At 40.4% G+C, this 26,851-nt stretch overlaps 1 protein-coding gene across 1 annotated transcript in view; it reads right to left on the bottom strand.

Moving 5' to 3' along the window:
• LOC141905147 (asparaginyl-tRNA synthetase-like) overlaps positions 1 to 26,851 on the bottom strand; it is a 76,544-nt gene that overhangs the window by 4,136 nt on the left and 45,557 nt on the right. Inside the window, exons 3-10 of the mRNA XM_074793918.1 lie at positions 23,803 to 23,923; positions 23,209 to 23,349; positions 22,627 to 22,707; positions 19,777 to 19,883; positions 19,261 to 19,393; positions 18,392 to 18,493; positions 7,824 to 7,861; positions 2,086 to 2,152 (exon numbers count right to left, since the gene is read on the bottom strand). Coding sequence (XP_074650019.1) covers positions 2,086 to 2,152; positions 7,824 to 7,861; positions 18,392 to 18,493; positions 19,261 to 19,393; positions 19,777 to 19,883; positions 22,627 to 22,707; positions 23,209 to 23,349; positions 23,803 to 23,923 — 790 coding nt within the window. The remainder of the gene's footprint in view (positions 1 to 2,085; positions 2,153 to 7,823; positions 7,862 to 18,391; positions 18,494 to 19,260; positions 19,394 to 19,776; positions 19,884 to 22,626; positions 22,708 to 23,208; positions 23,350 to 23,802; positions 23,924 to 26,851) is intronic.

Below are 26,851 nucleotides of genomic sequence, written 5' to 3'. Positions count from 1 at the left end.
AAAAATAAAAAGACACCTCCCGCATCTCCAAAAAAAATTCAAACAGTTCTTTTTATTTCTACTTTAAAAAAAAAAAGTACATAAAAATAAAAACCGCCCGCCCTCGTCATGGTAAAAAACAAAAGTGTGATGAGAAACAAGGCATCTTTTTTTTTGGCCTTAGGTAGGAATATATGGGTACCATACTCGAGGACCAAAGGTCCAGTGGTCTCGAGATCTTGTTTTATTAACACAGTACAATTGTAATTCTTTAAGTGACACAGGCCGAAGCAAATGCTTTCAATTAATTATTTTTCCTCTGATTTGCGATATATATCATTTTTAGCCCACATGGGACTTTAGTCCCAGCGGGCTATTGCGTTCACTTTTCGTCCGTAGTCCGTCCGTCCGTAGACGGAATACAGTTATTTTGGGAAGTTTTGAAGACGCTTCATGGTAATGTCTTGATATTTAGGTTACGCATGTATGTACCCTAGACACATCTTCAGCCCAAAAACTGGCCCTGTCAGATTCAAGATGGCCGACTGGCAGCCATTGATGTTCGCCAAAATCAGCACTTTTTTGAACTTATTGAGGGAAATTTTGAAGACGCTTCGATCAATTACCTTGATCTTTTGGATATATGCCCCCCAGGGTCCATCAGCATAACAAAAATTGGGTCGATCGGATTCAAGATGGCCGTCCTATGACCTTTTTAGTGCCCAAAAATGTTAATTTTGGCCCGAATTCTGAGTCCTGTAGCTTCCTACTGGTTTACCATTTCTCATTGCATTTTGTGATGGGTATTCTTTGGAAAGGGATGTTTTATACCTGAGATAGGTATTTTTCATCAGCCAATTATGACGCAATTGGCGGCCATCTTGGTGTCACCAGTACTCATTCGTAAGTGGGAAAAAGTTTTTCCACATTATATTGATACCTAAAGCCTGGCGCACACGACGCAATTTTCAGTCGCCGGTTGCTGCGACCGATTTTTGAGCAACCGTTGAGCAATCGATCGCTAGGTGTCGCCCGTATGCGACCACTGGCGACGGAGAGGCGATTATCTTTTGCGCCAAACATTTTTATCATGTGACTTGTCAAGATGGCCACGCTACTAACCCGGGTGATGCCGTATTTGGAAGCATCACATGATAATTATTCGTTTAGTCATTGGCTAGGTTGATGAGGTGCTCGTTGCTTGGCGTCTCCAGCTACCGCACACGGGCAACTCCCAAGCGATCGCCGAGCAATTTCTCGGCGACAAGCAATTTTCCGTCGCCCAATATCAAACATGTTTGATATTGGGCGACACGAGCAATTCCTTTCGACAACGAGCGATCGCTGTCGCCCCTTGCCGCAGACGAGCGATTTTTTCGTTCGACACCGAGCAATTCGGGCGGTTGCTCGAGATTTGCTCGAAACTGTCGCCCGTGTGCGCCAGGCTTAAGCGTATTTTGTTACCACAATAATTTAGAAAGTTTTAGCTCATAACGTGTTCTATGATTGTGGTGAGTTTCAAGGTCATTGGATTTTGTATATGGCCACCAGGGGGCGTTGAATAATACAATATCCTAGCATTTCTATATTATATTCATACCTATGCATATTTTGTAACCACAATCAATTGGAAAGTTGTAGCTCATGACATCATCTATGATTGTTGCGAGTTTTAAGGACATTGGTTATTCTCTATGGTCACCAGGGGGCGTTGAATAGTAGAATAACTTAATATTTCCTTATTATATTGGTACCTAGGCATATTTTGTTACCATGATCAATTGCAAAGTTGTAGTTCATGACATGTTCTATGAATGTGGTAAGTTTCGAGGTCATTGGGTTTTGAATATGGTCACCAGGGGGCGTTAAATAGTAGAATAACTTAGTATATCCATATTAAATTGGTAACGAGGCATATTTTGTTACCACAATCAATTACAAAATCGAAGCTGCTGACATGTTCTATGATTGTGGTGAGTTTCAAGGTCATTGGTTTTTGTATATGGTCACCAGGGGGCGTTGAATATTGAAAGATTGTTAGATTGTTGAGCATTTGGAACCTCTTCCCAAGTGGGCAGGGTGTCCCTGGACCCCTAGTTATCATACCTGTACATCAGATTCAAATTTGTCTGCATTTTTCCTCATTATTTCAAAAGCCTCATTGTAGGTTAACCTGAAAGTGAATTAAGGATTTAGATTTAGCGAATAGCATCACAGCTACAATATCACTTAATGATTATATTAGACTAGATATAAACGTGATAAAGACTAAACACAGAAATATCTATTGAAATGGACATATACATATACCGGTACACTTCATACATATAGAGGTTCTTCATGTGATGTCACAAGACTTCCGCTGCAAGGTTGTGCTGCCATATTGGCCGTCAAGTGAACCCGATAGCAACCCGATAAATCAACTGAGAAAAACTTTAAAATATTACTCCCCATAACATGCTGCCGTCTTCACGTGGTGAGGACAGATTTTTTTATCTCTGCGATTAGTGAGGAGCCTTCTGGTTTGTGAAAATCTCGTTTAGTGTAGAATTAATTGCGTCAAAATCGGCATTTTTAATCGATTTGATACAGTCTGAATGTCTGATAACAATTCTAAATACCTACGATGGGGAAAGATTGTGTTGCTGTTGGTTGTCATAACCGTGAGGACAGGTCAACAGGCCTACATTTCTATAGAATCCCGGCTAACGTCGACAGAAGAAAAAAATGGTTAGCTGCAATTCGGAGAGTAAACTGGAACCTGGGTCCTCATGATCGTCTGTGTAGTTGTCATTTTATATCTGGTAGGTAGGTTGTTCATATATTATGCAATGATTTTATGTTTAGAGGAGATAACCCTCTAGGTCTACTGGTCAAGTTTTTTAAAGGTAGCTTTAATTACTGATTTGAATGAACTAAAAATTCAAACATTTTTTGTCAATTGTAGGGGAAAAAAGTGATAATCCTTTGTCACCAGACGTCCCCAGCATATTCAGCCACATTTCTACACCAGTGAAACGTCAACAGGAGAAAAATCTGATAAGTTTTGAGAGGCGACAAAACCGCAAGAGACATATGATGGAATCAGGACGTTGTGCCGAGGCAGCCACAGCACTCCTAGCTCTTGCCGCCACTAGTGACGATGACAGAATTTCAGCTGCAGATTTATCTAACAACGACGATGAGCAGGCAGGAGTATCTAATGACACTGGAACCCAGACACAGACAGAACTGACGGCAGCTCAGATAGAGTCAATTTTAAAGGACAATCAGAAATTACTGAGCGAGAATCTTGAACTACGTGAAAAGTTAAAACAATCTGCTTCTTATCAGTCATCATTTGAGGACAATGACGCTAAAGTTAAAAATCTTTTTTAAAAATAAATAAAAAAAAAAAAAGTTAAAAAAAGCTAATGGCAATATTTCGTTTTATTCAAGTGCATATAACTGAGCGTAAAATTCCTAAGTTTGAACAGTTTATTATTGTGTTACTAAGATTGAAGCACAGCTTAAGTGGTGAATTTTTGGGTTACATGTACAGTGTTAGTGATTCGACAATTTCAAGAATAATTTTAGAAATAATAGAGCTCATGTATCAACATGTAGTACCTGCACTTTTATTCTGGCCAGATAGAAATATAATTCAGATGACTATGCCAGTCTCATTTCGAAGAGAATATAAAAATTGTGTATCCATAATTGACTGTTTTGAGGTCTTCATTGAAAGGCCCAGTGATCTGCGAGCACGGGCTCAAACACATTCTCAGTACAAATCCCACAATACTGTCAAATATCTAATTAGCATCACTCCAAAAGGGCATATCGCATTTATTTTAAAAGGGTGGGGTGGTAGAACTTCTGATAAATTTGTAACAGAGCATTCTGGATATTTAAATAATTTGGTTCCTGGTGATATCGTGCTCGCAGATCGTGGTTTTGATGTCGAAGATTCCGTTGCTGTTAAAGGTGCTAGTATCCACATACCAGCTTTCACTAGAGGCAAGTCCCAGTTAGATGCCAGTGATGTAGAGGAAACTCGCAAAATTGCCTCTGTACGTATCCACATTGAGAGAGTAATTGGGACGCTGCGGCAAAAGTATACTTTGTTGAATTCTATAATTCCAATAAGAATGCTTCAAACTGCAGAAAATGATGTTGTGACAACCTTAGACAAATGTGTCTTTGTTGCTTGCGCTCTGTGCAATGCAACTCCCTCGGTGGTAATATCTAAAACAGAATCAACTGTTTTAAACATTTCTTTGTAGAATGAATATCAATCTGGAGATATACTGTTAAAACATGATAAATTTAATCTAGAGGAATTTTTATTTTATTTTTCCTAGGTTTTTTTTTTACAAAAAAATGATGTTAAGCCTTTCTTTTCAACAAAACTCGGCAATGTGGACAGTGCCACCCTTTTCTTGGCTACGTTTTGAGCCCAACACATTTCTTGTGAAAGTATTTGATGGTGCATTCCTGACCAAAACATTGAATTAGAGTTTTGTCCACATTTATTTCCTGGCACAGGCAAGCAGAGCTTTTAGAAGCATCAGGAAACACTGGTACTGGGACACTTTGTATTTGTTTAGAAAAATATTTTCCAAGAATTTCTGGCAATATGCAATTCTTGAAAAATTGACTTCTTTTACACATTGTTTCCTGAAAAAGTGTTGGATTGGGATATATTCGCTGCATGAATAATTCTTTTTTCCAGTCCACAGACAAAAATCACAATATGACGTGCCAGTTACAGCAAGCTGACACTGCACCTGGTAGAAGTACGCGTGTTGTGTTTTAAGGGTATATTCTCCATTCACAGACTCCAGGCAGAAGTTTTTATCTTCACAAGCATCCTCGACTGTTGTATCATTATGGCAAAAGGGACATTTTATTTACAGTAGACCGAGCCCACAACAATCACATGAAATCAATCCATCAGGTGAGGCTCCAACATATTGAAACTGTTTATGAATAAAAAATCCACATTCTGTTATTTTGAGACCTTGGTGCCTTGTTTTACTTAATGTCTCGTAGTCCTTTATGACTCTGGATTCGTGCTCGCATCCCCATCTGTGAGAGAAAATATATGACTCAAGCTGTGAAATAAACAATTCATTATAATTCTAAGCCTGTTATGACCTGGGGATAAGTGGACACAAGCAAAAAGAATAATTTCATGTTACGCCTGCTGACTGCCTGTTATCTTCATAACATTTTAACTGGCCCTGATACTACTAATTTTTTCACCATGCCAAATCAGAATACAAAATATTGTTAAGTTTTCAATTAATACATACGTAACTTGTAGCTGCTGTGGTAAATTTAAATGCATTTGGGTAGCAGATCTTCTTGATAAGAGACTTAGATGGCTTTTCTATACTGGTTCTGGAGGCAGCTTTGAAATTACTAGCAGTAATTCTTCCGGAGCGATGATGAAACCACTGTTTTGATGCTGACTGATCTTTAGTCTGCTGTTCAACTGCGGCAATCTAAAAATACATAAAAAATTTCATTCGCATTTTTCATACAATGTGCATTCTTAAATCATAATTAGATAATAAAATTAATTCTATTTTGTTAAACTGTTTAATAATTTATTGAGATTAATATTTATGAATCTGACATTGATCCTTCTGAAAATATGAATTTCTGAATATTAAAAAGCATATTATGTCATAATTATATCAGTATGAAATAATCACCTGACAATCCGTAATTGATAAGCTACTGACAATTGTTTCTGCTTCTTCTTTTAATTCTTCCAGTGACTTGGTGTTGTTGATAGAGTTATACAAACTAGATATACTGTCAGGTACAATTTTTGGTTTAAACACTTCAGCATAACCTGGTAACACTGATAAAACCACAGCTGATGAATTCCAGCCGAATTCAATGTCTCATAAAATTCAGTGTAGTCTCGAGTTGCTTCAGTTTTAGCCCCCTTTTTAGTGATCTTCTGGAGAGTCTGCCCTGTAAACTTTCTTCTTTTAGCATCTGGACTTGTGAAGTCAATGTTGCTGGTCTCTGAATATTCAACATTTTGATTAGTTGGGGGGCCAGCCAGCTGCATGCAACTGAGGTACACGAAACATTCTCACCATTAATCCGGACAGCAGCTTCAACTGCAAACATAATTGCAGCAGAGTGAGAGCACGACTCACCCAGTCCTGCCATGCAGGTACAGTGGCAACATATAACCTCTCCATCAGGTTTAGCAGCGACCCAGGCTGACAGCGCCGTTTCACTAAGTCGTTGTGAGTGCACCACCTACAAAAATAAAATAAGTGAAAGAATTTTAGGCAAAATCTTCACACACATTCACAAGTAATTTTCTGGTTATTGAGCTGATATGGAGTCCTTTATTTACTGGTATCCGGGATATTCAGACATAAAATTTTTTTAATTGGGAAATGGGATGACAAAATATCACACTGCAGATTGAAAGAAAAATCCAACTGCATGGACTGTCGGTTAGTTTTAGTAGTAGGGGCTACGAATCTCATAAAACACGAATAGGCTTTTTAAATTTGTACTTAAATTCAACTGTCAAATTCAGAACAACAAATCTGAATTTTAGCTAGGCCTAAAAAAAGATTGATTAAAAACACTGCGTTTGTATACCTACCTTGCTGAGTATGATGAATACCTCGCTTTTATTTTTGTGGATCCAAACCTCTTTCACAAATCCAGAAACAAAATATTTGTAGGCATCCAGACTTTTATAACTCTTTAGTGACTGGTGGCTATATGACGATGAAGAATTTACTAGATAATTGTAAATGTCAGGGTACAAAATGTTCGGCAGCAACGGCGCGGACATTAGCTGATTAAACATCGCCTTTGGCAGCAAATATGGATCACCTGAATCTAAAAACTTCAGCTTTTCAATGTATCGTGATTTATGGCTTTCATTCAAGTCATTCACAAGGTCAGACAATACAGCAGCATTGTCTGAATTCGCCATTTCTAAGCACTATTCACTGCTCGCACAATACAGCCTGACGGCCAAAAGAGCGACATAAACAGTGCGTCACGTGATATCGTGACGTCAGTGAAGAACCTCTATACATATACACATGCTCAACATATACATTGAAAATATAAATGATTGACATCCCACGTAAGTGAACAAACTTTGTAAGGGATCACGAAGGGCAACTGTAAAGACGCTTGCACCGGACTGGGGTTCAGGGGCCTTCCCCCAGAAAAATTTTAAAAATTAAAGGCATCGAGGTACCAAATTGAGTGAAATATCATGTAAATAAAAGCCCAAATTCCAATTCATTGAATATGAAATCACTATCTTAATGTAGTATCCTATTGCTATACTAAACTGATAACCATTGGTTGAATAGACGATTCATCAGCCAATCAGTGAGCGTCTAACAAAAACAACAATGAAATATCATAAAGAATCAGCTGTTATTTCTACTCCAATCAGTCTTTAGCCTTATGGCCAATAAGCCAATTTTCTAGCTTCAGATTTTTACCCTTTAATATCATGATCGGCTTATTGGACGGGTACGACCTGATCTCTAATGCTCCCAAATAATCAAATCAAGAGGAACGGTACGTATGATTTTGAGGTCATATTATTATCTAACAGAATTAAGGTCATTACAATACATGGCTGTGTGTATTAATTGGGTGCAATCACAGGTTGTGGCAATCTGCAATCTGGGGCAATTGGGTAATACCAGCAACTGTGTTATAGGAGAATCTTCTACTCTCGTAGTTGGATGTCATGAGATGATGGACAAGAGATTGAGATATTCGTTGGGATTGTTATTTCCTGAGCTTTGGCTGTGGTAGTAATCAAATGAAAGAATACCTGAAAGACATACCTGACAAATATTTTCGTCATCCATCTTTTCACTTTTTCCTTAAATGATAAGAAAATAAAATGCACTTAGAAACTAGGGGTCCAGGGACACCATGCCCACTTGGAAAGTGGTTTCACATGCTCGTCAATCGAACAATTTCAATATTCAAGCCCCCTGGTAATAAAATACAACTAGGGGTCCAGGGACACCATACCCACTTGGGAAGTGGTTTCAAATGTTCGACAATCTAACAATTTCAATAATCAACGCCCCATCCAATGACCATGAAACTCACCACAAACATAGAACATGTCAGCAGCTACGATTTTGTAATTGATTGTGGTAACAAAATATGCCTAGTTACCAATATAATATGGATATACTAAGTTATTCTACTATTCAATGCCCCTGGTGGCCATATGCAAAGCCTAATGACCTTGAAACTCACCATAATCATAGAACATGTCATGAGCTACAACTTTGCAATTGATCATGGTAACAAAAGTACCAATACAATAAGGAACAGGGATGAAAATCTTACGCGGAAACGCAGAAATCCGCGGTTGGATATCTATTTTTATCATTCTTGTGATTCATGTAGATTCGTTGAGAAAATAGGGGGGGGGGAGGGGTACCTGGTTGTGGTTATAGTTTTGAGGAAAAGTTCTGAGTTGAGATCATAGCACACTTAATGAACAGACCGTAAGAGCGTCTTATAAAACCGGTGCTACGATCTCTAAAACTCTCATATACAACATCGTTGCGAAACATCGGTATTGTCTAAAGCCACCTGTCAGCGCGAGTTTCAACAAATCAATATATTGTATATAATAGAGCTGGCGCTGCGCGGCAGATTTATATTTAGAATTTGCAGTCGCGTGTTCATTCGACAAGGAATATATATATATATATATGTAATCAATAATAAAATTAGTCATTGTTTCATCAATCCACGCACTTCGCGTTGGTCCTGAGCGATGGATAGAATATTTAAAACATGCAGCTAGGGATTCGAACCTAACTGGTTTCACTATATGTATCTAAGATTTGGATATTGTCGGAGCCATCCTTTTCATTGACTCCAGACATAAACAACAAACGATCGACCGCGCGTGGTAGCAGTCTTATTTTGTCATTAGTCAATGCTGGATAATGGACCTCAGATGCGCCAAGAACCCCTTGAAATTTCAAAATTTTCTTGGGGGGGACCCCCTAACCCCCCGTAAGGGGCTTCGCACCTTCGGTGCTCGTGACTGCTGGCGTAGCCAGCAGTTTTCTCGTAGTTTTACTTACTTCCGCGTTTTTCAAACTACTCCGTTTTCATCCCTGAAGGAAATGCTAAGTTATTCTACCATTCAACGCGCCCTGGTGACCATAGAGAATAACTAATGACCTAAAATTTTGCCACAACCATAGACCATGTCATGAATATAATATTACAATTTTTGGAACTAAAATTTGTATTTCCGAGTAGTACTTACCCTTTCCTATGGTTTTTGCCAATATTTTCTAAATTTGGATTTATCGCCAATGGTTTTTCTATACGACCCGGCCCTGTGGTATTGCATTTAGCCACCGGCGAAATCCGCCATCTTTTTTCGTCATAGCAGACCAAAAAAAAAACAGCTATGCGGGGCAGGTGGGCGGGATTCCCACCATAGGAAAGGGTAAGTACTACTCGGAAATACAAATTTTAGTTCCAAAAATTGTAATATTTCCGTCGAGTACTGTACCCTTTCCTATGGTTTTTGCTAGACTAGCCTAGCACAAGGATGGTGGGAAAGGTAGATAGAAAAACCACCGCTCAAACGCAAGGTAAGAGGGAAAAAGAGAGCACTTACCCAAGCACGGAATGGAGCACTGTAGCACAGGGAAGACCGGTTGGCCACAGTGAGTCCGTCCAGCTCAGGGGCCCCCCAGAATTTTGCGAAATTAATACTTGCAGATATGAGCCCAAACTATGTACAAGGATACACCCCCTGTGATCCTGATAATGCTACATAAATATTCTACACTAAAGGGTCCGATCGGAAAGAACGGACACCTTGAGCCATGACAACAGGACCAAGTGAAGCTAATGAGCCTAACTGGCCTGAAACATCCCGTAAATAACATGACGTGAATGTCGACGGTGAATTCCAAAAGGCGGCCCGACAAGACTTCCTCCAACGGAGCACCCGAAAAGGCTGCGCAGGAAGTAGCCATAGACCTCACTTGATGAGAAACGACTCCCTCCGAGGAAAGATTCTCCTTCAATAAAATGTCCTTGATCATTGAAGAGACCCATCGGGCTACTGTGTCCCGCGAAATATCCCCCTTTAGGTGATCCAGCAGCGGAATAAATAACCGCTCCCGTGAACCCCTCCGTGAAGCAGAGCGATTTAAATAGAAACACAACGCCCGCACAGGACATAAAGTCCTGTCCGGGATGCCCGGTTCCACTCGATGTTTTAGGGCTTCAATTCGCCATTGACGCCCAACCGAGCCTGGTCGTTGGTTCTTTGCCAAAAATTCCAAAGCAGGCCGCAGCGAAACAAATTCATTCGCTGGCCCAAAGACAATATGACCTTGTCGGACTGAAAGCGCATGAATCTCAGAGCGACGGGCCGAGCAAGCCAAGAACAGCAAAAATACAGTCTTTTTTGACAAATTTGCAAAAGACGCTGCCGAAAGAGGTTCAAATGGAGCCTCCATTAACTTCTTCAAAATTACAGACAGATCCCATGGTGGAACTGTCCTTGTTACCCGAGGCCGGGAAATAGAAAACCCAGCAACCAGCTGGGATATCCGATGATCCCCTGCTACATTTGGCCATCCAGAAGCACGCAATGTATGAGAAATCGCGGAGCGGTAACCTTTAATAGTTATGACCTGTAAACCTTTTACTACAAATAGGTGCAGTAAAAAATCTGCCAATTGAGCTACAGAGGGTGAGCATGGATCAATTTCCCCTGCAGCACACCAATCCGCAAAATGACTCCATTTGGCATCGTAAATGGTACTTGTTGATGGCCGCTTAGATCCTGCGATAAAGGAGGCAGCCTGTTCTGAAAAGCCTGAAGCTGACAAGGATCGCTGGACAATGGCCAGGCGAGCAGATTTAACCACTGGCTGTTTGGATGATGCCGAAAGATCCCCTGAGACTGAAGCGATGGGAAATTCGGAAGAATCCTGGGGTTGTCGCACAGTAGGTTGAGAAGTGGTAGGAACCATTTCTGAGCCGGCCAACATGGTGCTACCAGAACTATGTTGCAATTGACTGATCTCTCTATTTGATCCAGTAAGCGCGGCAGGACTGGTGTGGGCGGGAACGCATACGCATGCATCCCCGACCAGTCCAGAGAGAAGGCATCGACCCCCCACGCTTCCGCGTCTGGAAACGGGGACACAAACAGGACACCTCCGATTGAACCGGGTGGCAAACAGATCCAGCAGTGGATTGCCAAAAATGCCCCGAACCCGATCGGCTACTTCTTGGTGGAGAACCCATTCTGTCGCAATAGCCTGACCTCGACGAGACAGAGCATCGGCCATCACGTTCCTTTTCCCTGCTAAATGTGCCACAGTCAGGGACACGCCCTTTGTCTGGCACCAAAGAAGAATTTTGGCCGACAGACCTTTGAGGGTTTCTGAGTGAGTGCCCCCTTAGTTCTGAAGGTAAGCCCTCACTGTTGAATTGTCTGTGGCTAACCAAACGTGGTGGCCCTCCACTCTCCTGTCAAAGAACTTCAGGGCCTTCCACACGGCCAGCATTTCTAGGAAATTTATGTGGTTGGTGGCCTCGTAGCGAGACCATTTCCCGGCTTTGACTCGGTTCTCCAGATGTGCCCCCCATCCTTGGTGACTGGCATCCGTGAAGACACGAACTGGAGCCTCTAACGGGGCTAGTGACACCCCAAGCCGAAGATTTGTAGTGGCCGCCCACCACTGAAGATCCGGACTTAGATCGGTTGGAGGTACGGGAATCAAGGCCTCCCAGTTGCCCTTCGACTGAGACCAGAAGACCTTCCAATATTGTTGCAAGCGCCTGCTTCTGAGGCGGCCTAAGGGCACCACCAGACCCATGGAGCTGATGGAGCCTAGAAGCCGTGACCAGTAACGAGCTGTTCTCGGGGTTGTGGACACTCCCGCTACAGCTTCTTGAAGTTTGGCCACTCGAACCATAGACGGAAAGACTTTGCTGATTCGGAGATCGAAGTCCATGCCGAGATAAGTGAACTGTTGGGCCGGCGTCAACTGAGATTTTTCCCTGTTTACGCGGAACCCTAGCTGATGGACTAAGTCCAAGACTGAGGTCATTGCCTCCCGACATTCCTGAGCCGAATTCGCGACTATTAACCAGTCATCGAGGTAAACGAACAGTCGAACACCCCTTGACTGAAGTACCTTCTGAACTGACTTGACCAACTTGGTGAAAACCCACGGGGCTGTACTGAGGCGAAATGGAAGAGACCTGAATTGGAACTGGCGGCCTTTCCACTTTATCCTGAGAAATCGCCGAGATTTTGGGTGAATTGGAACCTGAAAGTAAGCATCTTTCAGGTCCAATGAAGCCGCCCATTGACCCGGACGGAGCCCTTGAATCACGTCCTTGGGCTTGGTCATCCGGAACCTTGGAATGTCTAGGTGCCGATTGAGGGATGACAGATCTATCACTGTCCGTTGACCCCCTGTGGCCTTTGGTACCATGAATATTCGCGAAAACCAGCCGGGAGAAGTTTCGTTGCAAACTGGTTCTATCGCTCCCTTCTCTGCCAGTTCCTTGAGAGCCGGAGAGATTAAGGCCTCCTGACCTGGTTTTGGCCGCATGTCGGGAGGTGACCTCATCAGGCGCGGTCGCCTTAGGAAACGGAGACGGTAGCCACGAGAGACGACCCGGGAGGGCCAACCGTCTCCAAAGAGGTCGGACCAGTGGGTTGCTGCCTGCTGCAGACAACCTCCCACTGGTCCCAAGAATTCATTTCGAGTTTTTCCGAAAGGAAGAGCCCCTTTTTGGAGCCTTCCCCTTGCCTCGATACGAACGGACGAGGCTTGACACGATTGTTGAAGTTGCGCGTTAGTTCTCCAACCGGCATCCGAAGTTGCCTGAGAAAGCGCTGAAGTTTGAGATGGTCCTGTTTGCGTCCGTGCCGAACCTTGCGCCGCCGGCGTCGGACCAGAATGCTTTTTCCACGGAGTTCAGGGGTTGGACTTGGCCTGAACCTCCCGAATCTTCCTCAGCTCTGCGGAAACCGGAGCGCACCAACCGGAGAAGAGACGTGAAGACGTCCCCAATGGGGCTCTCAGCAAAGCATTGGACACCATATCCGGTAGACGAGTTTTGGCACTGGAGTCCATCACTGACTGACGGGAGGCTAACACCAGATTAGCCTGACCCCGAACCGACAACGGAATTACATGCGAAACAGACCGAGCCAAAGATTGGATAATCCGGTCCATTCCCTCCAGTTTTAGGGCAACTGACTCTGGGTCGGAGCCCGCATGAACGGCGGCGTGAGTCTCGCGAAGCTCACCCGTCAACACCTTAAGTGCCATATCTTGAAACGAACCAACCCTGGTAAGATTGTCCAGGATTGACGTCATGGCCACCAAACCGGACTTAGGCAAACGAATACCCGACTGTGCTGTAACAGTATCCGGGCTGATCAAATATAATCAGCATCCAGGCAGTTATGACTGTGATCCACAGCACCTGGAGTTGCGTAATACGCCGAGCGAAATGCGCCTATAGGTGGATCGGTTGAACTAAAATATTTCCCAGATTTCATACCCCGTTCTGGAGGAGGAAATGAAAATGTTCCTGGCCGACATTTACCCCATAATTGCGTATCCAATCGAGCCCATTCTCTCGAAACCGCTGACGATTCCCGTAAAACGTTAAGATCGGAGTCCGGAGGGCGATAAGCTTCCATTGACTCACCGACCAGAGGAGCTGCTGTGGGCTCAGCGCGAGTTGCCCCGTGCTTGACAAAGAACTCACTTATCATCGCTCTAAATGGCATGTCCCCCGCTGGTTCGGATAAAACTGAACGGGACGGAGATACATTGCGAGCCAGGGAAGCCCCCATCGTCTGGGGCAACCTGCAATTGCTTGCGACAGGAACGACCCCAGAAGGAATTGCCGCTTCTGGGACCGGATCCTCATTGAAATCAGACCCTACCGCAGCATCCAGGAATTCAGAGTCAGAATTCCGAAAAACTGAGTGGGCTGGCGAACTTCTAACCGGACAATCAGGAATAGGCTTACCTGTTGTAGAAGTTGCAGCGACTTGTTGCGACGAAGATAACAAGTTTAAAATTTTCTCCTCAAATACATGGAAATCCTTCTGAGTCAGGTATTTTCCAGTATCCCGACGATCATGCCGACTTCGGTGACGGTCCCTCGAACGGGATCGCGACCTACTAGAAGAATCGCTTTCATCGCTAACCGACGTCGACGAACGATGAGAAGACCGACGGCGAAACTTCCGGCAATAACGATCGTAGTCCCTCTCGCGATCAAACCTTGATCTGCGAGAAGGAGATCTTGCTCGTTTATTACGCTCACGGCGTCTAAATCTAGTGGGAGAGCGAGCTCTATCCCCGGAGCGACGATCAGAATCAGACGATGAACGTACCGGATGTTTTGAACCGGACGACGTCTGGACCGGACCGGTGGCCGAACCGGACCGATGCCCGACCGAACCGGTGCGGGCCGTTCGCGACTACCGCGGCGCGCGCTCGGTTCCGAACATGTAGTCTGAACCGGCCGAACCGGCCGAACCGGTGAACGACCAGAGACCGGTGAATGACCGGAGACCGATGCCGGTGAACCAGCGTTCCTCCCCAGTGAACGGAGTTGGGAAGCCGATTGTACCTGAACGACCGGCGACCGCTCCGCTTTACGATAAGAAACAGGATTAGAAACGTCGGTTGGCACATCGGCCGAAACCGACGAATCCCTGCTAACTCGACGACGATCTCTTAGTTTAAGAGCCTTATCGGCCCGAAGCCAAAGGTCTTTGGACCACACGACGCAAATATTGCAAGGATTGCTCCTTGCACATATTTGACCGGATTTGCGCCTGCACGATGCACATGAATCGTGGTTGTCCCAGGCGTCAAACAAATGCCCGCATCCCTCCCCGCCACGATGCTGACCCTTAGGAGGGGGTGGCATAATTATCCTGTTACAAATCAAAACAATTCAATTCAATCAAATTATATTTGTAAATAAAATTCTCACGGAAAAAAAGAAACCAGGGATAACCCCCAAACCGAACGGACTCACCGTTATGAGAGTGAAAACTCCCTAATATCCTAATTCCCAGATTTTTACGGCGAAAAAATCCAACGCGTTCTACTGCGAGAACGCCAAGAAAAAAGATGACGGATTTCGCCGGTGGCTAAATGCAATACCGCAGGGCCGGGTCGTATAGAAAAACCATTGGCGATAAATCCAAATTTAGAAAATATTGGCAAAAACCATAGGAAAGGGTACAGTACTCGACGGAAATATAGAATAAATTGCCCATTGGCAAAGTGTAGTTTACCTTGAAAGGAGGTTGTTTGGAGTAAGGGCATTGCTTGAACAAGAGCCCCATGGGGCTTGATGCGGCAGCTTCAATTATAAATGACCTGTCCATCAATCAAATTCATATTTCAAATATGCTAGAAGGGCATATCTAGGAACGGATCCACGGACATTGAAAAGGGCAAGTTAAGTATCCATGCAAACAAAACAAGGGTTTGAAAATATGAATTTCAGTGCAATTTTTTTACAATTTCTAGGTACTGAGACGTCTGGTGGAAAAAGTGCCCTGAAAAATATTACCGTTGTATTTACAAAACGGCATAGGAAAATATATTGTGTCAGGAGCACGTGCGTGTTGTGTTCCTGTCTGAATCTGCCACCTAGGTCTTTATTAGATCATTGCAGAAACTTCGTTTGGAAAGATAGGAATTACCTTAAAGAGTGATGGAACGCATCATGTTCAGGGGGTCCGTGCATTAATATTTAAGAAAGAAATTTTAATAGTTGAACCAAGTAAACTTTATGAAAAACTGTCAAATGAAACGATCTCAGCATTATACACACGTAAAAATCACACGTAACTGCATGACTCATCATGAATATAAAAGTGGTAGTGGGTTTTCCCCAATGACTAAAAAATAGACATGCTCCGTATACAGCATAAAACACTGATGCTGAATGATTTCACTTCCACATGTGGAACCTGAGCAATTTTACCTTCAATCATTAGGGTCGGGCCTACCCAACCAATGTTTGTTTCCGATGTGTCTGTTAGATACGTGTTCATTGTTCACAGGTGCGTCGACATGTATCACATTTACACGTTTAACATGTACATTTACAGGATAAAAACCACCATGTTACAGGGTAAAACCACTCCCAGTGAAAAGACTGCAATTTTTGCTAATTTTGAGAATTGCATAATCGCGGCTCATTAACCCAGCTTATCGTCTTGGGGCAAAACTTTTGTCGGAAGATTTAAAGGACCACTAGTAAAACTTTCAATACCACATAGTGTCTCCACTGCTGTACCGGGTGGAATTTAGGGGTTTATAGGGTTATATTTGAAACTTCATAGGACAGTTACCAAGGTATCTGACACAGAAAATTTATATAGCATGTTGTTGATAACTTTTGGGCCAACAATTTAGACATAAATAATTTGGATATAAGTGAACTTGAGGTCAAGGTCACATACTCCAAGATGGCCGCCATGAAAAAAATTCACCAAAAAGCTTCAGATAAACTGCTCTGTCTCCTAGAAAAATGCACTGATCTATTCAATTCCAACTGAAATTGTATGCCATATATCCTTACTTTATGTAGTAAAAATTTCAAAGCAATAGAACAACTAGAAAAATTTATTTTTCCACTCATTTACCAACTTCTTCACCGATATGTCGGAAGGCCGGATGTAAGGGGTTTCATTGGGGTATAATTTCAGGCCTCCGAAAATTTTTACCTATGTATTTGACACTGATACGTTGTATACCATGGTGTTGATAACCATTGGGCTTACAAATAAGACAAATGATTTGAATATATGTGACCTTGAAGATGGACAGTTTCTGGTTCTTCATTATTGTTATTGGTGTCCGTTGCCATGACAACTGTATCAACAGGGTCTAAAAAAATTGTCACTGATTTCATTTTCATCATCAAAATCATTGCTGGCACTATAAACCTACTTTCTGACTAATTCACATCATCTGCACTGCTGCTGTCATATTCGTTGTCACTCTCAATTTGTTCACTACCAAATTCCAAGTCACCAGCATCACTGTCAGCATCATATACGAGCTGCTGAACCTTTTCATCCAGCCAAATTGTTTTTTTCATGGCTGTTGCCATCTTTGATTTTATGCAGATGGCAGCACTGGCTGATACTGATAGATATGCCCTTCTAGAAGAAGGTTTAAGTGATACCGTATCACATACGGTACGGGTATGCTAGCTGGTCAATTTGTACCGTATGCCATACAGTAGTGGGATTGAAAGAGTTAAAGATGATAATGCGCGTTTGAAATTAAATTTCTCTCAGATGTTTTAACAGCAGCTTAGCGAAATTTCGCTGATAGCATAGTGCAAAGCCAGTGCAATATACAGTTCTGCGGGGCTGTCGGCAGCAGAGCTGCTGCTAAAAATCTTTCTAATTCGTGACTTCAAAGTTCTACAAGTTTAACTATTGTATTTATCTTTCTTAAAGAATTATTTTGTAGTCAAATAAAACCAAAGATATACATTTGTTTACAGTCCACGTCCCAAATTTCGTAGGGTAGGCGCAGCAGGGAAACTATTTTATATTTTCAAAAAAATATTTTTCACAATATGAAAAAATATTCAACTAAAATTCATATGATGTCACATATCAGAGGGTGGCTGAATATTCAGCAATATTCTACAATATTCAGACCTTGACTTATACCTATACCTATAGTTTGCTGCTTAGTATTTTCAGGTCACAAGAAATTACGATTTATTATAAACTCTATCAAACAGAAAACACAGCGCTCATCTTCTGCTGATGAAATGTCAAACCTGCACGCGCCAGCAAGCAGAGTGGTCCAGCAGCGTTATTACAGTATTACTATATAAAATATACGTATTTAGCTATATTTTAGTATTCCTATGTTTCCCCACTTTAAATTTCTTTGGTTTGTGGCTGGTTTTATGTTGTATATTACCCCTAAAATAGTGTACTGTACGAGCGTGTGTGTTTGTGTGTGCAGTCTAATGATTAGTACTACGCACGCACATGGAGGCCTTGTGTAAGTGAATGTTCGCTTACACTTCAATGTCAATCAAAACAATCAGCGGTTATTAAAATGAAACGATACCTATGGCGGATATGTGAACTAATTACATTCTCACCAGCAATAAGCATTTGAAATTCGCACGATTACGGCACCTAGTCCAATGAAACGTTCGCCATTCTATGGCTTTCCCATAATTATTTCAATACCGCCGGAATTCCCCTTACATCCAAAAAACAGCCAATCACATTAGCTCGCAAGAGCTAAGAATTTTCCCGCCAAAAACAGTTTTTTGTAGAATTTTAAAACAAAGGAAATTTTACCTCATAATTTTCAGGACTTATATTCTGGTAAAAGTGATTTAAATCATCAGCGTTATGCAAAAACATTTGTTCCGTTACATATTTCATCAAATTCTCCATTTCCTGCAAGAGAATAATTGATTGATAACAATTTCAATGATAGAGGTGAGTGTGAAACTGCTAATTACTATGAGAAGATGATGTTGTAGAATAACCAAAATCAGTCTACACGAATTGAATATGTATAAAACAAAATATGTATAAAACTGTAAAATACAGTCAACCCCTGATATACCGCCCACATTGGTGCAGAATGATTTTTGCGGTATAGAGAGTATGGCGGTATATCGGGGTGTTTTACTATGTATTTGTATTGAGATCTACATTGAGAAAACCTGGTGGTAAGCAGGGGTGGCGGTAAGTGGGAGGGCGGTATATCAGAGGTTGACTGTATACAAATAAAACTTTTCAGAAATCAAATACTTAGAAGTGACTATGATATATTTCAATTCATTGATCATTTTATCGAGAATGAAATCTGTTTTTAACATTTGATTTAAAGCTGATATTTCAATACATCTTTAAAACGTTCCCTTCACATTTCTAATACTATCATTCATATACAACACAGATGAATATAGGGAAGTTCATTTCACGGAACTATACTTATTACATCTATACTTATGGCATCTTGGATGAACTGTATTGCCAGATAGTCACCACAATCTGCTGCTAGGGGTTAATCTCATAAGCAGGTGTTCCATGTGCTTTAAAATGCAAGGATAACTAACAACTACTAATACAAATGTATCAATAATCCAATCACTTCTTATATAAATGAACAGTACATAATCCAGCAAATGAATGCGAAAAAATAATTAATAACCTACAACCATGAGATCTGCCAGTGAGCTAAGAAAAGAAATTTCAGCTTCTGCCATATAGAATTCTGCCAAATGCTGTCTTGTAACTGAATTGTCAGCACGAAATGTTGGGCCAAATGTGTATACTTTACTGAACGCACTGAAAAATATTAGTGAAGGTAACTGTGTTAAGTCTTACAAACAACAATCCTCAAAGCAAGTTTAATGAAACTCCATCAAGAATTGTAGGCTCTATGATGCTAACAAGATAATTCAAAATGGCCTCCCTGGCGGCTATTTGATGGCTGATGACTTCCATTTTCAATAGGGGTACACTTCTCAACTCACTAAGTATTATGAAAATTCATCAAGAATTATAGGCTGTATCCCGCTGGGAAATTCAAATATGGCTACCAGTCGGCCATCTTGGATCCAATTACAAAATAAAACGCAGATGCACAATTTCATCCAGACAAACACAGCTCAATGCCAACTCCAATATCGTTAATAAAGTTACCCCAAAATATAAACAACAATACTTACCTCGCCATAACCTCTAAATGTAACTGTTTGGACACGCTCAGGAAAACTGGGCAATCGAAGAAATTACTTGAATTTAAGCCATTTTTACTATGAATGTCATCTGAAGACTACATGAAACAAGAAATTTAGGTAACGCATGTCAGCATATATTCATATTGGCACAAGCGGGCAGATCACTAGTGTTTCACACTACAAAGTTACAGTGACAGCATATACTATGGCGGCTGATAAGGGCCATCGTAAAAAAAAACCACGAATATGCAAATGAGGGCGACATTACAACAAAACGACAAAACTAAAATAACGCGACAAAACAATAATTTTGGTTTTGTCGCCCGCAACATTTCATTATTTTTGTTTTGTCGCCTGCAACAATTCAGTATTTTTGTTTTGTCGCCCGCGACAATTCAATATTTTGGTTTTCTCGCCTGCGAATATTCAATATTTTTGTTTTGTCGCCCGCGACAATTCAATATTTTTGTTTTGTCGCCCGCGACAATTCATTTTTTTGGTTTTGCCGCCCACTTTATTAGCTTTTGAATAATTGGGCCAATTAATAATGTAGTAATTCGCCTATTTTGAAGTTGATTAATCTGATATAGTGTCGATTATTAAGGTCATTTTGGCAGATTCTTTTTTTTAAATAAAGTGATATTAAAGCGATCATTCAAGTGATCCTACTTAATGAAAGATCACATATTATTTCGTTTTCTAAAGATGTACGGAAGCTTATATGGGACCCGTACAAAACCGTCGCGACTTTTTATCACGACGAAATTATGTCGAAAAAACGTGATATATCGCGATTTATCGACATAACTAAGTCGGTATATCGTGTTAATATCACGTCGTAAAATCGTTATACGGTGATCACTCCTTTCACCAATGTCGACGCGTGTATCTCAACATAACCGTACCGTTGACATAATCATCACTACTTTAGCTAAAATGTCGTTATACGTATGGCAATTTATTGAGACAATATCGCAAAAAGTCGACATAAAAATCACCTCATTTTAAATAAGGTCTACCTAGTAACATTGATATATTGAGATAGTTAACCTAATTTCAATAAGGGGACGCATACTTAATGATGTTTAATGTTAGATGAATATGAAATAAGAAATAAGGTTGGCAGAAAAATTAAAATGACTTTATCATGACCAGAATCTGGTGGACATATGGAATGTTGGGGTTCAAATAGAATGACCCCAAATGCTGGGGCACAATAATAGTGTTCGGTACATGGTCGATGTACTAAATAGGTCATTCGCATCAATACTTTGTCACGATTGATTTGCGGCATGCGACAAAACCAAAATATTGAATTGTCGCGGGTGACAAAACAAAAGTAATGAATTGTCGCGGGCGACAAAACCAAAACATTGAATTGTCGCGGGCGACAAAACAAAAGTAATGAATTGTCGCGGGCGACAAAACCAAAACAATGAATTGTCGCGGGCGACAAAACAAAAATATTGACTTGTCGCGGGCGACAAAACCAAAATAATGAATTATCGCGGGCGACAAAACGAAAATTATTGTTTTGTCGCGTTATTTTAGTTTTGTCGTTTTGTCGTAATGTCGCCCTCATTTGCATATTCGTGTTTTTTTTTTACGATGGCCCTTATCAGCCGCCATAATATACTCATATTCGTGCACGCATTATGAATATGCAATTTTCAATTATTATTAACTTAAGTTATTATTATTAAGTTATCATCGGTTCAATTATTTTTTTAAAGTCTTTGACGCATTGGTCATGAAATGGTTTTTTTTGCATCTTCATCTAATTAGGGGTCCAGGGACACCATGCCCACTTGGGAAGTGGTTTTAAATGCCAACAATCTAACAATTTCAATATTCAACGCCCCCTGGTGACCATACACAAAAACCAATGAAGTTGAAACCCACCACAATTATATAACATGTCAGCAGCTACGATTTTGTAATTGATTGTGATAAAAAAATATGCCTTGTTACCAATTTAATATGGGAATACTAAGTTACTTTACTATTCAACGACCCCTGGTGACAATATGCAACACCCAATGACCTTGAAACTCACCATAATCATAGAATATGTCATGAACTACAACTTTGCAATTGATTGTGGTAACAAAATATGCATAGGTACAAATACTAAGTTATTGTGTTATTCAACGCCCCCTGGTGGCCATATACAAAAACCAATGACCTTGAAACTCACCAAAATCATAGAACACGTTATGGGCTACAACTTTCCAATTAATTGTAGTAACACAATATGCTTAGGTATCAATATAATGTCGAAAAACTTTTTCCGACCTACGAATAAGTACTGATGACAAGATGGCCGCCAATTGTGTCATAATTGACTAATCAAAGAATGCCCATCACAATTTGCAAAGAGAAATAGCAAACCCGTAGGAAGCTAGAGGACCCAGAATTCCGGCCAAAATTGACAGTCTGATCGATCCAATTTTTCTTACGCTCATGGGCCTTTGGGGGATTCAAAAATATATGAAAGGTCAAGGTAATTGATTAAAGCGTCTTCAAAATTTCCGTTTAAAACTTCAAAAATGAGTAAAAAGTGCTGATTTTAGTGAACAACAATGGCTGCCAGTCAGCCATCTTGATTCTGACAGGGCCAGGTTTTGGGCTGAAGATGTGTCTAGGGTAGATACACGTGTAACCCAAATATCGAGACATTACATTGAAGCGTCTACAAAACTTCCCAAAATAACTGGATTCCGTCTACGGACGGACGAACGGACAACGGACAAAAAGTGAATGCAATAGCCCGCTGGGACTTAAGTCACTAGTGGGCTAAAAAAGAATTAGAATTCTCTAATTCATAACTAAAATTACCTGAACATGAAATGTTTCACCAGCACCTTCACAATCATTGGACGTAATAAGAGGAGCATGGATCTCCATAAAATTATGATCCTAAAATGGAAAGAATTTTACTTCTTTATCACTGATGGTTCACTGCTAACTACAGTAACATTTTAAGAAATTATCAAATTTTCAAGCCAGTGACCATATGCCCACACATCACTAATGCCTTTTTTAATTTGAGTATGGATTTTACCAGCAAAAATAAAAGGGTGTGTGGGGAAAAATAAAACATAAATTTTTACGATCACAGACCTATTTAAAAGGAAGGGAACATAGCTTAAAAAAAAGAGTGAAAACTGTATTGGATTGAATTTAAATGATGGGAGAAAATTAACTTTTTGCAAAAAATTAGATAGAAAATTCAGACGGAAATATCAAGAAAACAATTTTTTTTAAATTCAATATGATGAAAACACAACTTTTTTCAACATGACTTTTTTGGAAGAATTTATAATAAGTGTTGATTGACTGTGGATGATGGAGAGAGTGGATATTGACTGCTGCATAAACGAGAGCTAAAATGAATACGAATGGAATAATTTTACTTACCCTAAAATATCGGTGGATCGCTTGAGAGGCACTACTTCTTATTCGTAACAACGCACTAAATGTATTTGATCTCGGACGAAGATGAATGAACTGACGATAATAATCTAAATTATGTCTTGTCCTAGGTTTAAGAGGATAATCCTAGAAAACGATACAATTAGTCAAATAAGTCTGTGTCAACTATGTCTGGTATGTTTAAAGGGGACAAAACTATGGCCATTCAAGTTGCCGTTTAGCGTAACGCTAGTTGAAATTTCCAATTCTCCCTAATTAACTCATACACCACAATTTTAATACTGTTATCAGCAGAATTTACGGCAGATGAGAGCTACCATATCTAAATTCCAAAGCGAGACATGATTTGTTTCTTTTAAATAGGGATTGACCCTGTTATTTATTTGGTTGTTAAGAATAGTTTTCTTTGTGTGAAAAAGCAGAAAACCCTAATCAGAATTTATAGTCCATCTTCAAAACTTTTCAAAATAACTCCACAGATGGACCAATGTACAGATTTTCTTAATTGTCAATAGAAATGATATCACCAAAACCTAGGCTACTCATTAACTTTCATGGCCTAATGAATGTTTTACTCACCAAAGAATTGCACATCCCAATTATGGAAACTTTTTCAGCTTTCATTTCTACTTCCTGCCTTGCATGTTTACTAAGCACCAAACATCCTTCAGCAGAGATACTGCATCCAAAGGTTACTTCACTACAAAACAGAAAAGTGGAAAAAGTGAACAGTTTTTTCTTCAATCCTGTAAGGCATAAAATAAAAAAGTCTTTGTTTCTGGTCCCCCGACCGACCCGATCAAAAAGGTGCCGACCCAAAATTTTTTATGGAAAGTTCAGTAAAAAAAAAAATTTTCATTCGACCAGTAAAAAATCAAAAACAAAAAATTAATTTGATGAAAAACTTTTTTGTTGTTCATATCGGGGTTATCATAATACGTGACTTTGTCGATTTAAAAACATCGTAGAAAGTTCTGCTAGTTGACGCGCTAAGCGTTTGTTCATTTTAGTGTGACCTGACATACACGTGGCTGTGCTTCCCACAAGCATGCATTGCAATACAGTACATTGCTCAGCTGACCTATACACTGCTCGTCTCATGTGCCTTACTGTAGCACACACTGCTGTAAAAATATCAATAAGGATGCTAGCAGTGTGGAATCTTTTTGCAATAACCCGATGTAAGATAATTAATTCATTTAAGTATCAGTTCATGAATCTGCATCATTTATTTGGTCATAATGAAAAAACAAGAGGCCCACGGGCCTTATACCTTCATGACGCAGTAGAAGATGAATGATTTAGTATTCAAAGTTTTACAGAAAGATTTACATAGTAACGATCCTCACACCAAATTTTGTGGAAATCCATCAAGAATTGCGGGTTGCATCGTGCAAACAAGAAATTCAAGATGGCCACCCCAATGGCAGCCATATTTGATCACCAATGACATTCCTTTACAATAGGGGTGGACATCTTGCCAGACCCAATCTTCATGCTAATTTTCAAAAAGATTCATCCCAAATTACAGGCGAATTACTGTGTCGAATTCAATTTAATTCCAGAGGGCCTGGCTTAGGCCTATGCAATAGGAGTCAATTAAGATTCAACTTTTTGAAAAACCAGCACAGATGCCTATTCAAATCACATGTAATTAAATTCAGTGCTTCTTAGTTTGATGTCCCTGTTTTCATCGCACATGGTTAAAATCATTGTTTACATCGAACGTCTTCAACAGCTGATACAACCGCACCCGCGTCCGTAAATCATCTAAATTGATTCATATACTAAAATGCTCACCATGAAAAAACTATGCGGTGAATCAATCGGGAATTTTTCAGTAGAATGTCAGACACAAGGTGCCTTTCTCTAAAGGTTTATTTGTTGTATGTCATTAACAATCAGTTATATAACACTTTATTCATAACTTTGAAGCGGCGCACTGGCAGCGAACGCTCAAGGAAGGTCAGTCACGTAGGCCAACGATAACACAAAACAGACAATGGTTTTGCCGGTTAAGAGCGTCTCTCCACATAAATTAGAGGGACTGTAATCGACCATTTGTTGACGCTAACCTTTATTAAACTTAGTATGGATACAATCAAGATAATTCCACCCAATAATTCCACTATTCAAAGATCAAGGCGCAGCTTAAACATGGCGCCGCCATTCGATACGCTAGTCACGATGTATCTCTACACACATCAAAATCACACTTGAATTACAGGTGTTGTCTTATGAGAAACGATCGAAATCTAGCAATTTGATTGGGAAAATAGCAGCACTATAGTTGAAAAAAGTTGATAAACCACCTCCGATGTCTAATCATTTAAAAACTTTGCCTTCACATGGAACTATTTCCGCCTTATCACAGGTGCACTCTGCCGCCGTGATTCGCCCATTAAACGATAAAAACTTTCCCACGGTCTTACTATCGGCATTTTCTAATAATTTAGGGAAACATTTAAAAAAAGCGAAATTTCACACTCTGCATTAATAAGATTAAAGTATTTATTTGTTTGACAAATCTTCCTCTGAACTCCCACCAACGATATAAGTGGCGACACGAAAATGACGTCATCGACTCACTACCATCTTATAACCTTCATGACTACGTCATGAAGGTAAAAAACAAATTGAATTGAAATAGAAAATATTTGTAACACGACCTCCCTTTTTGCCGCAACGGTTCGCGGCTGTAATTAGTGTGATTTACAATGGTGGCTTTCGACACACGTTTGACAGGAGTTAGGTCGCAATGATTTTAGGCGATGTTTTTATGGATTTAGAGGATATTATAAGCCTGAAGAACCTAATAATACGAACCGGCAACAAAGAGATCTAGGGGTCCAGGGACACCATGCCCACTTGGGAAGTGGTTTCAAATGCTCAACAATCTAACAATTTCAATATTCAACACCTCCTGGTGAGCATATACAAAAACCAATGACCTTGAAAATCACCACACTCATAAAACATGTCAGTAGCTACGTTTTTGTAATTGATTGTGATAACAAAATATGCCTCGTTACTCATTTAATATGGAAATACTAAGTTATTCTACTATTCAACGCCCCCTGGTGACCATATTCAAAACCCAATAACCTTGTAACTCACCATAATTATAGAACATATCATGAACTACAACTTTGCAATTGATCATGGTAACAAAATATGCCTAGGTACCAATATAATAAGGTAAAACTAGGTTATTCTACTATTCAACGCCCCTGGTGACCATATAAAATAACTAATTTCCTTAAAACTCACCACAATCATAGACGATGTCATGAGCTACAACTTTGCAATTGATTGTGGTAACAAAATATGTATTGGTACAAATATAATATAGAAATACTAAGATATCGAAGAACATGGCCGACGGTGCAAGTTGCCTTCCATAGAGCTCTGCAAAAGCTGCAAAATTTGCTGTCAACTAAATTTGTGCCTAACTAATTTCTGCACCAGTCGCGAGATTAATGTTTCCGAGTGAGTTTTGGCTAACTGTTGGTCAGATTGTTCTGGATATAGATGTATGAAATTCGATGATAGAGTTATAAACTCATATATATACTCATATATATAGTCATAGCTTCAAGGATTGGTGTACTTCATGACTTGTGTGGTT

Source organism: Tubulanus polymorphus, chromosome 5, assembly GCF_964204645.1.
Source record: "Tubulanus polymorphus chromosome 5, tnTubPoly1.2, whole genome shotgun sequence".
Classification (NCBI taxonomy): Eukaryota; Metazoa; Nemertea; class Palaeonemertea; order Tubulaniformes; family Tubulanidae; genus Tubulanus; species Tubulanus polymorphus.
This window is presented reverse-complemented; position numbering and strand designations above follow the sequence as displayed.